Here is an 11,874-nt window from a genome sequence, read left to right on the forward strand (position 1 = left end):
CTGCCTCTCCTGCATGGTGTACAGCCGCCTGCATCGCTCTTGAGTCTCATTTCTTGCTTCACTGCGCTCAGGAGGCTCTTTGGCCCCAGCCTCTTCAACATGTTTTGTGAACTCTTTACGCTGAAGCATGCCTTCTACATAGTGCCTGAGCACGGTGGCCTCACCAACTCTCTCCATTAGTCAGAGCAGAACAAGGCCTTAGGACTGAAAAGTGCTTTTGCTCAGTCTCCTTCCTGCAGACTTGCAGCACTCCTGGGGCTACAGCAAAGCAGCCATAGGCACCTGGGGTCTGTAGCAGTCCTACCCATCAGAGGTGCCTCAGGCAAACTCACAGCACCCCACAGAGCAACTCCCCACCTACCAGGAGGAGAAGCACCCATCCTGCATTTATCCTCCCGGAAGCCCGCCCTTGGGAGAGCTCCTTCCACCCAGCACCTGCTGGCTGCCCCCACCTCAGGCTGCTGCTGCCCTGAGGCTGATTGCACATGGCCGGCCCTGAAACAACAGGCACCTGAGAACCAGCTGGGCCAGGCGTGCACCCCCACCCAGCAGGACACAGGTACAAATACAGATAGAAATTAAGGGGGAGGGGGGGGGCAGCTCAGCCCTGTGCAACCTGGGAGGGCAGAGAAGATTCTGCTTTTATCCCATTTTCCCAAGAAACTGTTACCTGTCTGGGAGGCAAAAGGGTTTAGCAGCACACCCCTTCAACCACTTTCAGATGTTCCTTTTCTACATCAGGTGTTAGCACTCCTAATTAGCACCTGCAGCGCACTGCCTCCCAAAAGTCGGTGGTTACATCTCTGGTGTGGCATCAGATATGACATTTTCTATTTAGAGCAAAATAAAATGGAGGGGGCTCATGGGTGCGTGAGTTGTGCCCTGTAGGGAGGTCTCCTGGGTTAAAACAACACAGCAGGTATCCTCTGGGCAGTAGCCACAACATTACAGTTTTATACTGTATATTTTTACCTCTGCTCAGCATGAAAGAACATGAGATTAGGGACCAGATGTTAAACTCTTACAAAATCAAAGTGTTATGGTCAGCACTGGCTGCTTCATGCTCATTCCCATAGCAGAGCAGAGAAGCACAAATAAACTGTTTCCCACCACTTACCCTTTACCATTGTACCAAAACCTCTTTGAAATAGATATCCTTTACCACTGCCAGCTCTGATGCTTTGAGCTGGAGCTATAGCCAGCAAAGCAGGTAAAAAGCACATAACACCATGGAGATCAGCAAGCTTCAACATAGAGCTCTGCTCTGGCAGTCAGACCTTTTTCACGGCTTTCTAGGTTGAAAGAACCCAGATGTCTCCAACCACCCCAGTATGGCATTGGCAGGGTCTAATGTAGCCATCACATCATAGAATCATAGAATAATTTAGGTTAGAAAAGACCTTTAAGATCATCAAGTCCAACTGCTAACCTAGCACTGCCAAGTCCACCACTAAACCATGTCCCTAAGCACCACATCTACACACCTTTTAAATACCTCCATGGATGGTGACTCAACCACTTCCCTAGGCAGCCTGTTTCAGTGCTTGATAACCCTTTCAGTGAAGAAATTTTCCCTAATATCCAATCTAAATATCCCCCGGCGCAACTTGAGGCCATTCCCTCTTGTCCTTTCACATTACTTGGGAGAAGAGAGGGCAAGCAGATATAAGGGTGTCCTGAAGAACAAAACAGGTCACCACTTGACCGACTAAGTTAGTACACCTAAAAACACCTGCTTGCTGAGTGTGTAAGGCATCTGATTTTAGTAAATGGACCAAATAATGTGAGATCTGAAGGGCTGATCCCAGACTAGTACAGCAAGCATCCATAGGAACCACCAGTGGCAAATAAGCAAATACTGAAAGCTGCCAGAAGTGATTCTGGAAGTTATATAAACACTAAATATGTCCCTTTTCCATTTTATGTCTCCCATGATAAACTGTTATGAGACATGCACATGGCTTGAAAGAGATAATTACTGATAATCCTGACTGGTGGGAGAAGGAACCATCTGGCAGATGGAAAATAAGAAGGTGCCAAGAATTTATCAGACTAGGGGACTTCTTGAGAATTTATGCATAGAGGTCTAAAGAAAGGAATATTTAGACAAAAGGTCAGCTATTCTATTTCTATCTATACCCAAAACAAATTGGAACACCAAAAGTATCCAAATAATTATGAAAATTATTCCTGTTTGAAATTAATCTTGAAATTATGAGCAAAACCAGTGAATCTAAAACTGTAAGTATTAGAAGTGAGGCAATCTTTCTGCATATCATGATTAATCACAAATGGTTACAGCACACAGCATCAGCACATTTTATCTTACATCCTTCAGGTTTCTATCCTCTCTGCTTTTAACATGCAAATGCCTTTGTTCATCCTCTTCTGACCTTGCTGCATGGTATCATTTTTTTCTTTCAATTTTCCTTAACAGTATTTCGACCTATAGCAGAGAAAGAGCAACTTCCAATAGACTCCACTTTGTATTCCTTTCCTTTCTTCTAAGTGAATTTCTTTTCCCTCTGCTCTCTTTATCACTCCTGGGTAAAACAAGGGACATTGCTGGGTGCAGCATTCTAATTGTGAATCCACATTTTTCCACTGAGATCACTACTCATTAACCATTTTGCTGCTGACCCTTCGCAACAGCTGAGCTGCAGCCAACATCTATTGCAGTTAAGGGGAAGTGAAGACATGACCCACATCAGTAGTCACAGGCAAAACACAAAATTAAGGGATAAGAAATTTATGTAACATAATTAGTGATTTGGGGCCAGTTTTGCTGAAGCATCACGGTCCACCATGAGGACCATCAAGCACTGCAACAGGTTGCTCAGGGAGGTTATACAGTCTCTGTCCTTGGAGGTTTCCAAGACCCACCAGGATAAAGCCTGGAGCAACCTAGTTTGATCTTGTAAGCTGACCCTGCTTTGAGCAGGAGGTTGGACTAGAAACCTCCTGAGGCCCCTTCCAATATGAATTTGAGGCCACAATTTTCAGAGGCACCCTGAAATGTAACTCCCACTGACTCCTGCGTAAGATTCCCATTCCAATGAAAATGACATGTGAAGGTATTCTTAAAAATCCCACTTAAAGCTTACTAGCATCTTCAGAGTCCTTAAAATTGTAGCTGCAGGGCCCCTTCCAGTTAGCAACTTCAACTTCCACTAACGCCGTTAGAAACAGGTTGCTCAGCAGCTCATACCAGCCTTCCTTGCTCAGATTGCTTTGTTAATAATTTTTCATTTGGGGAGTTCCTCCAATCTGATTTTCATCTTGTTTTCAGCAGGAAAGTCCTATTTTCATTCAAACCCCATCAGAATAATGCCATTGTATCCAGACACAAGTCTGTGGTACCTCATACTAAAAGACCTACAGGCTGTCCTGGCTACTCACCAACTTCTCTGGTAGGAACGAAGAGATGGTAACCTACCACTTGACCTCAATTCCCTTCTCACAACCCTGTTTATAACAAGCATATTCCTGTATCAGACATTGAAGCGGACGCCAGAGGTCTCACCCACATCAGTGGGTGTAAACGGGTCCCCTACATACAGCATTTTCTTCTGTGAAGGAATATGCCATATATTTTTACATGCATTTTACAGCTTTGTGTTTCACTGAAGAAGTAGATGATTCTTTAATCCTAGTTCTCCCATTTGCAATGCCATTTATATTATGAATTATTTCTTTTCATAGCTTTCATGGTATTGATGTGTCTGAGGAATGTTGGCTCTTCATGCATCAAGGGAAGACAGGACACCTTATGTTTTGCACTGATTTTCATTGGATTTGCATTGATCCAAACACTAAACACTCAATAATGCAGGGAATATGCCCATTCATGTGATTTCATGATCTCATGATGCAGGGAACCCCAAGCCCCAAAGAAAAATAAATACAAGGAAATTTTCCAACTTGCAAAGTTAAAACAGCCTGTGTTATACAGAATCTATGCATTTTCTTTGCAGAATTGGTAACTTATGTGAAGAATCATAGATGCCATGACAGCCAAGAGCTCTGATTTAAACACATTAACGGAACTCATTTGATACCAGTAAATCCAAATAAACCAGATAAACCTTATTTTTTACTTTAAACGTGTGCAATATAATGAATATTGCTGAAATGTTATTCCATGTATTTTTTTATTTTAGCACATGTGCACATTTTCATAAGATCTTGCTCAGGAGCTCTGATACAAAATGTAAACCGCATCCAACGACTGCCAGGATAACTAGCAGAAAGCACTGGCCATCCAAGTTGGATATACCCATGGCAAGCAGTCTCATGCTCACTTACAGCCTCCAAATTAAATCTGCTTGCCTTACGCATATGCATAATTCCAGCAGAGTAATATTTATCCTAGTACAACACCCTTAATTGAAACAGCACTAGAAAAATAACATTTTTGATCCATTTGATTAAGTAACACAAGCAGCATTTGCCTGACGTTCAGTCTGTTCATGTGAAGCAGCCCCACACAATTTGACACAACTGGCATTCACCACTCCAGAGAGACCCATGCTGCACTTGAAGGGATGCACAGGAGCAAAACTGAAACACAGACCCTAAGACCACCCCTTGCAGTGTGCAAAAGCTCATGTTGAGGCTCACTTTCAAGGACACTTAAAACACACCACAGCAATTAGAAATGAAGGGGGAAACAAAGAATAGTCCCACTCTTCTTCTCATGGCCTACAGGATGAAAAACACTTGTTTCCGAATTGATTATAACCACCAGTATTTCATCTCTAGAGACCCGAGTTCAAATCGTAACTGAAAAACAAGGTTTGTGGTTTTAAATTAAGTCAGTTATGTTCCTCTTCCCAGTCAGGGCATGAAGCTTAACACCTGACAAATTACGAAGTGATCGGAAAATTAAGAACTTCCTCCTTTTGTTAGAAAGACCGAAAGAGACTTTATCTGACCATTTTTTCATTATCAACATTTAGGTCAGCTGCAGCAACTTGCACACTTGTACACATCTTGTGTTTTAAATACATTCAGTGGAGGACAGAGGGTTTTCCTGTGTTTTCATGCACTGAGTGATCATTACCATTTACAATACTTGTACAATTTTCTGGTTTTGTTCACAGCAGAAAACACCACATGGTTGCACACTGGCCTTTCTGTTCCATCAAAACGACATGCCAAGTCTTCAGAACAGTCTCCCTCCCAGTTCAGTGCAACTTACTGCACCCTGTACCTTGTGTATGCTATTGATTCTTCACTAATACAAGCATTAGCTTCAGTTGAAGAAGTACACTGTAATTATTAAATCAGACAGAAAGCAAACCCAGACACTATTTTTAAGCATAAGAGTCAAGTATTATTTAAGTATTCTGACCTCAGCTAGATGTCCCTCCTCACAACAGGCAGATGTCTTTTGTAACCGTGTTCATCATCTTTCTGATATCCTGTTTTTCTCTACAATTTTCCACATTTAAAACTTTTTCATTTTTTTCAACTGTTTGGCTTTTTTTAAATTCCTCTAATCCTCTTTTCTAAATAAAAAAGGTCTAAAAATGGCCTCTCAACTGCCAGTTGTTCATATACTTATTTTTTAATGGAGCAGCATTAAACGTAGGGCTTTAGCCCACCAGCGTTTTACACAAGCAGAGTCCCATTCACTTCTCCTGAAGCTCTACCCGAACAAAATTGCAGTCCTTTATTTTCACAAAATGAGCTTTGCATTACTTCTGTTCACCAAAACATGCCCACGTACAATTGTACAGTATGTTGGGTAATTCCTTGCTGCAATGTAGTAGGTGGAGCTCAAATTATGGACCAGATTCAGATGCTGTAACTCTACTGGCACACCATTCATATCAGTAAAGCGAAGCAGATGCTTGTAATGCACCATTATTAGAAGAGCAGCGAGTGCTCTCTCAGAACAACAGGATGAGCTTTTTAATATAATCAGAATCCAAAGGAGATTTTTGGAAGCTAAGTCAACCGGGCTCATCTATTTCACACGCCTAGAGACAATTAATTCCCACTCACTTTACTCACCCAGAAAACTTCCCCAGAAGAGAACAAGGAATTCTGCACACATAAATGACTGTGCTTCAGCCCCCAAAATCAAAACAGCTTATGCTGTAACACGCTGTCATGAGACAGCCCCATTTAGAAACTGCAGCAAAGTTTCATACTTAAGACAGCGGGAGCCGAAATTGCGGCGCAGTGTCCCAGCGCAGAGGGGAAGCTGGGCTTGCTTCCCCGTGGGCAGCACACCGCTCTGCAGAGAGGCTCTGCAGCTCCCCGGGCCCGCTCGCCCTGCCGATAGCAGCGCTGGCAAACACGCGCGTGGCTGTTACGAGGCAGACAGGCAGGAACTGTGCAGTGGGTAGCAGGGGTGCTTCATAAAGCAGGGAATGGATAAAAAGCAAGCGACATGCTCTATATGCAGATCAGATTTTCAAGCGCTGCCCCAGGACACACCGACTGAAAAAAAAAAAAAGAAAAAAATACCACAGGGTACAGCCCAAACCCAGACATCCAAAATCCACTCAGAATACATACAGTGATAACACAAAACACCTATTTCACAGAAACACACATACCTTAATATGTATTTTAAATATCAAAGTAAGCATCCCTCTGATTTTTAGCACTGCTACCTGGAATTTGGGAGTACATGCTAACAGGCCAATTATAAGATCTCGGAGTGATAGAGATTATTAACATTGTTTGTGCTGATGGTGATGATGAACTGAGGGAATGGACATGGGTAACGTAGTCATTCAGCAAGTGTATAGGCAACCTTATGCAATAATCTTTTAACTAGTTTATTAAATGTGTTTCCTTTTCAGAGTAAGTTCAACATCTAATGCCAAAATTTCATCAAGAACTCAAATAGCTTAGTAGCCAGATATCACCTGTTTAACGTAAAAGTACTAATACAAGAAATACATATTACATATCACTAAAATTTTCACACATACACACACACACACTTATCAGCATCCTGTTTATATCAATTTATTTTCACAAATCAATTTCCTTTTTCCTGCTCATACTCTTTACATTTGCTGAAGGCACAACACCCACATAGGCAATGTAAAATGTACTTCCTGTAGAAAAGTCTATAGTCTCCTAAGAGAACAGTTTGGCAAAACCACTTTTGTTTAAAAACTCAAGTTCCAAAATAAGCCTTCTAAGAGCATCAGCTAACACCACCACGATTAAAAACTACTTGAGGTGTCTGCACTTCTCATATGCAAGACACCACTTAACCTTTAATAAACCAGAACTTTTTCAGGAAATTATAAAAGCAGAAGTAGTAAAATCTCGTAATTTTTTAATCAAGCTTTAACGATGGGACAGAGTCTCTAGGCAAAACTCCCAGAAAGAGCCAGACCACCATCTGGCTCCATCGTAGAGCAATGACAATTCACAAGAAACGAGTATCTAACCAGCGCTCTGAAATCAAACGCTAGGTTGACTCTGTAAAAGCTCCATTATAGCTACGAACACACAGCTGTACATTTCCTCCCTCCTCATACATAAATATACCCTCAGACACTTAAACAAAGGGCAAAAATAAATCATTTAATGTATTTTTCTATGTTTCCCTGTTATGCCTGTTACCAATCAACGTCAAGAAACATCTTAAATAGCTTACTGTATTGTTAACACTATAGAATATATATAATATATATAATTTTATTTTTGTTTTCACACATGCTAATGTTTCCAGTATGATAAATGTCTTTTTAAATCCTGCACTTCTTGTCACGCTGTAGATCCACTTCTATTTGACAGTGACTCCTGGACATACATGTCAAGACAAAAATAAATACTGCTGTGATGGCAAACGTTTTAAAACTCTTAGGACACTAATACAGTGGCACTTGAAAGACTTTTTAAATACAACAAAAAAGACAATAGTTAAATAGAAACCTGCTTTGACATCGCCATAAAACCTGCGCTACATTTGTGAGATCTGTACTGGTTTCTCCGAGAGCAGCTCCTAATCTTTGAACACGTCAAATGTTGCACTTGAGCCCTCCACCCATACCCTTGAAGTCCACGCTGCTATTTTAAGTGAGCATCCCCTCCAGCTGTACGTAAGGAACACTGTAATTCCCAAACAATTGAGGTAATTATAAAAATGAATATCATTTATTGGGGTTTTTTTATTACTATCATGCCTGAACATTTGCTTTCATACAAAAGTCTGATTTTCAGCATTATGCTTTCCAAGGGCATCCCCTCCACACCAAGGGAGATAAAGATGTGTTAGGAATTGTGCAAGAGTTTTTGTTACTATCTTCAAACCCACAAGAACTCCATAAACAAGACTGTGGTACAGAATCACTGCCTGACATTTTAGAGAAGGGGAAAAAAGGGCTTTACACATATTTTCAGTCCCACTTTATTTTATTTTTTTAAATCGCATCTAACCCAATGCGGGGGGGGGTAAAAAAAAAAAAAAAAAAAAGAAAGAAATCACCACATTACTTTATGTTACCCTTCAGCAGTCTTTGGAGGAAATCAGAAACCAGGCTGCTTTCCCTGGCTCCCTCCCTCACTCAAGCCAGCCAGAGCTGCTCCTCTCCCCAGCGCGGCTCAGCCACCCCGAGGGCGGTCAGCGGGCGCCCGCTGCCCCATCACAGCCGCGGCTTCCTGAGCAACGTTCTGCTGAGGTCCTTCACCTCTTCGGGGCTGCCGACCCTCTCGTAGCCCAGCAGGGCCATGGGCTGGTGGCAATACTCCTCAACCTGCTTGATCTGCTGGTAGCTGAGCGCAGTCCTCCAGGCGCTCAGCGCCTGGGTGGCGTTCCTGGCCGACACCACAAAGGGCTTGGAGGAGTAGCCAGGGCCGCTGGTCATGTTGAGGGCGAACTTCTCCATCTCTGGGCTGACTGCCAGGTTGACGAAGCCATACACCTGCCGCAGGGTCTTGATGGGCTCGACCACCAGGTCCTCGTAGCGCACAGCCATGTAGTTGCCCTGCAGCCAGTCAGGGGGGTGCAGGGCGGTCTGCAGGGTCTTGGCCATGCTGCTGCAGATGACCTCCATGGCACCCAGGGCATGGTAGTCTGAGCCACCCCCCCCCTCCTTCTTTCCGCCCAGCTTGTGGCCGGCATCAAGGAAGGGCATGCGATGGATGCGGGGGTCCCTGCTCCTTACCACCTGCAGGCTCTCCCGGATGAGGCCGTGCCGGGACTTGATGCGGGAGCTGGCGACAGCCCGGGGGTCCCGCACCAGGTGGATGACTTTGAGGTCCAGGGTCGGGTCCCGCATGAGCGGGGCGAGGACAGCCAGGTCGAAGACGCGGACGCCCTTGATGACTAGCGTGCGGTACTTGTGGCACTCCTCCTGGAAGCGGCTGAGGCGCTGCGGGGGACACTTCTTGCACACCCGGTCATCCACCATGCCCACTACCTCCTTGCGGTAGGCCGGGCAGAGGGGCGAGGAGCAGATGACCTTATTGGTGGCCGCCCCGAAGATGCCCAGCGTGGTGAGGTTCTTGCCGGCGCCCGCCGTGCTGTAGAGCTGGAAGACGGAGAGGTCGCAGCGGTACAGGGAGCTCAGCATGTCGCGGGCCGCCCCTTGCAGCGAGACGGCGTCCCCGGGGTACAGCTTCTGCCAGACGTGCCACACCGGCTCGTAGAGGAAGAAGACCTCAGGGTTCTGGTTGAAGAGCTCCCCGAAGAAGGACGACCCCGAGCGCCAGGTGGTGAAGACATAGACCAGCTGCCGCCGGGCGCCCGCCGGACCGCGGCTCCCGGCCGGCGGCGGCGGGGGCGGCGGCGGGGGGCGGTGGCGGGGGGCGGCCGGGGGCTCCCCGCAGCGCCGCGGCTCCCGCCGCCACTTGTACTCCAGCAGGTTGAGGGCGGCGAGGAGTAGCAGGAGCGCGTAGCCCAGGCACAGCGCCAGCGCCTTCCGCCGGCACACTTTCATGCTGGGCGGCGGCGGGGCCAACTGTTGCTCAGCGCCCCGGCGCCCCGGGGCCCGCGGCGGGCAGCAGGGCGCGCCGCCCCCGGCGCCGTCTCCCGGCCGGCCCCCCGCGCCCGGCCCGCATGGCGCAGCCGCCGCGACGGCCCCGCCGCCGCCCCCGCCCCGCCGCTGCCCTACTTAACAGCTGCGCGGCCACCCGCGCTTCTTCCGCGCCGCCATCGCCGAGCGGCCGCGGGCGCCGCCGCAGCCCAGCTCACGGCGGCCGCCGGGGCGAGGCGGCGCCGCGCTCCGCTCCGCCCCGCAGCGCGGCCGCGGGGGCGGGAGCAAGGGGCGGCGGGCGGGCGGGCCGCTGTGCCGCGCCGCCAGCGCGCATGGCGCCCCCGCCCCGCGCCGCGCCGCAGCGGGGAGAGCCCCGGCCATCGCCGCCGCCGCGCACGGAACCGCCGCCGGGCGGCCGCGGAGGCGCGGCCCGAAATGGCGGCGCCCCGCCCCGCGCTCCCCATTGGCGGCCGCCGCTGTCACTCCCGCCACCGTCCCGCGCCCGCCGCAGTGCCCCGCCGGGCCCGCTGCGCCCCGTGGCGGCGGAGGTGGTGGCCCCGGGCCGGCCGCAGCCCCGCCGCCCAGCATCGGCCTGCAGCGCTCCCCCCGCCCCGTCCCCTCCCGCCTCCCGGGAGAGCCCGGCCCGCTCGGTAGCGGCACCCGGGTCTGAAACGCCGGTGGGCGACGGGCGCTGTTAGAAGTTGTTCCCTTGTCGTTCCCGGGGGCGCAGGCTGCGTCAGCAGTTACGCTTCGGACGGTGAAGCTGCGCCGGTAACAGGAAACGGGAAAAACCCGTAAGAGGCCTGAAACGGAGAAGGTCCCATCCCCGCCCCCGGCGCTGTGAACTTGGTATTTGCAGAAACCCGGGTTTCTCAAAGGTCCGCTAATAACTTCTCCAAAACCATGAAGAAACCCCCGAAGGGGTCTTCCCGATCTATCTTCCTGCAGTTCTTACAAACGTTTTTATAACCGCTACAAGTACCCCGTCACTGTGCAGTCTGTAGGGGCCGGCGTAGTCCCCTCGAGCTGACGCTGCCGGTTGACGGCGCGCCCGGCCAAGCGCCTGGGGCTGCCCCGGGCGAGCTGCTCCAGCGCCGCTGCTGCAGCCGGTGCGAGTGCCGCCGTTCGGCGGCGGCCAGCCCGAGCAGCCCGTTACCGCGGCACGAAGGCGAGTTTTCTGCTAGGGCGGAGGGAGGAGAGGGTCGCTCCCAGCGCCACGGCCACGGGTCACCCTCCCAGCCCCGCGTTTGCTCGGTGAGAACCGAGAGCAGAGGCTGCCTCTGCCCCGGCCGCAGCTGCAGCCGCGTTCCCACGCCAGACGTACCCAGAAACTCGCCGCCCCAGAGCGGTTATCACGTACTAGAAGGACGTTTTCGTAACTTCTATGCTTTACAGCCACAGCGCTGTATGAAGTGTAATGTAAGCAGCGGTGCAGCTTCAGGCAGCACGGAGGCTTTAAAGACGACACACATCCCCAGAACAGCCCTGAGGGAGCCCGGTGTGGGACCACAGACTTCCCCATGCCTCCGGGCTTTGGGCAGTGCTCAGTGACTCTGTCATGTCAAGGCAGTTTCTCAGAGGTTCCCCCCTTCCCCCGAGGGAGATCAGAGCGGGCAGAGGGGCAACTATGAGTTAGGGAAACAGGGGGTGACTCCCTTCTTTCCACTGCTTTCTTTACTCAGTAGTTCTCACATCCTCATAACCTTTCCCATCATCCATGGGATATGTACGGCCCACCGCTATAGGGCAGGTGGAAGCGTGACCTGCTGGAGGGCTGTACCTGGCTCAGACACAGGCTGACCCCTCCACGATGGATAACACTGACAAAAGTTTTTGCTGGAACGTTTATTTTCTGAATGGCATGGATCCGACACTACAGCACACACTTTTACGCTGATAGAGTGGATAAGACACAAATTCATCT

General features: G+C 49.0%; 1 protein-coding gene across 1 annotated transcript; it reads right to left on the minus strand.

Annotated features, from left to right (window-relative positions):
* Nucleotides 1-8,386: 8,386 nt before the first annotated feature.
* CHST2 (carbohydrate sulfotransferase 2) lies at nucleotides 8,387-10,352 on the minus strand. Its single transcript, XM_075507221.1, has one exon. The coding sequence runs from the start codon at nucleotides 9,912-9,914 to the stop codon at nucleotides 8,619-8,621; it is 1,296 nt and encodes a 431-aa protein (XP_075363336.1). The 5' UTR covers nucleotides 9,915-10,352; the 3' UTR covers nucleotides 8,387-8,618.
* Nucleotides 10,353-11,874: the final 1,522 nt, after the last annotated feature.

This window comes from Mycteria americana, chromosome 7 (assembly GCF_035582795.1).
Source record: "Mycteria americana isolate JAX WOST 10 ecotype Jacksonville Zoo and Gardens chromosome 7, USCA_MyAme_1.0, whole genome shotgun sequence".
Taxonomy (NCBI): domain Eukaryota; kingdom Metazoa; phylum Chordata; class Aves; order Ciconiiformes; family Ciconiidae; genus Mycteria; species Mycteria americana.

Coding starts and splice junctions, on each gene's coding strand:
- CHST2 (XM_075507221.1), bottom strand. CDS start 9,914: ATGAAAGTGTGCCGGCGGAAGGCGCTGGCGCTGTGCCTGGGCTACGCG.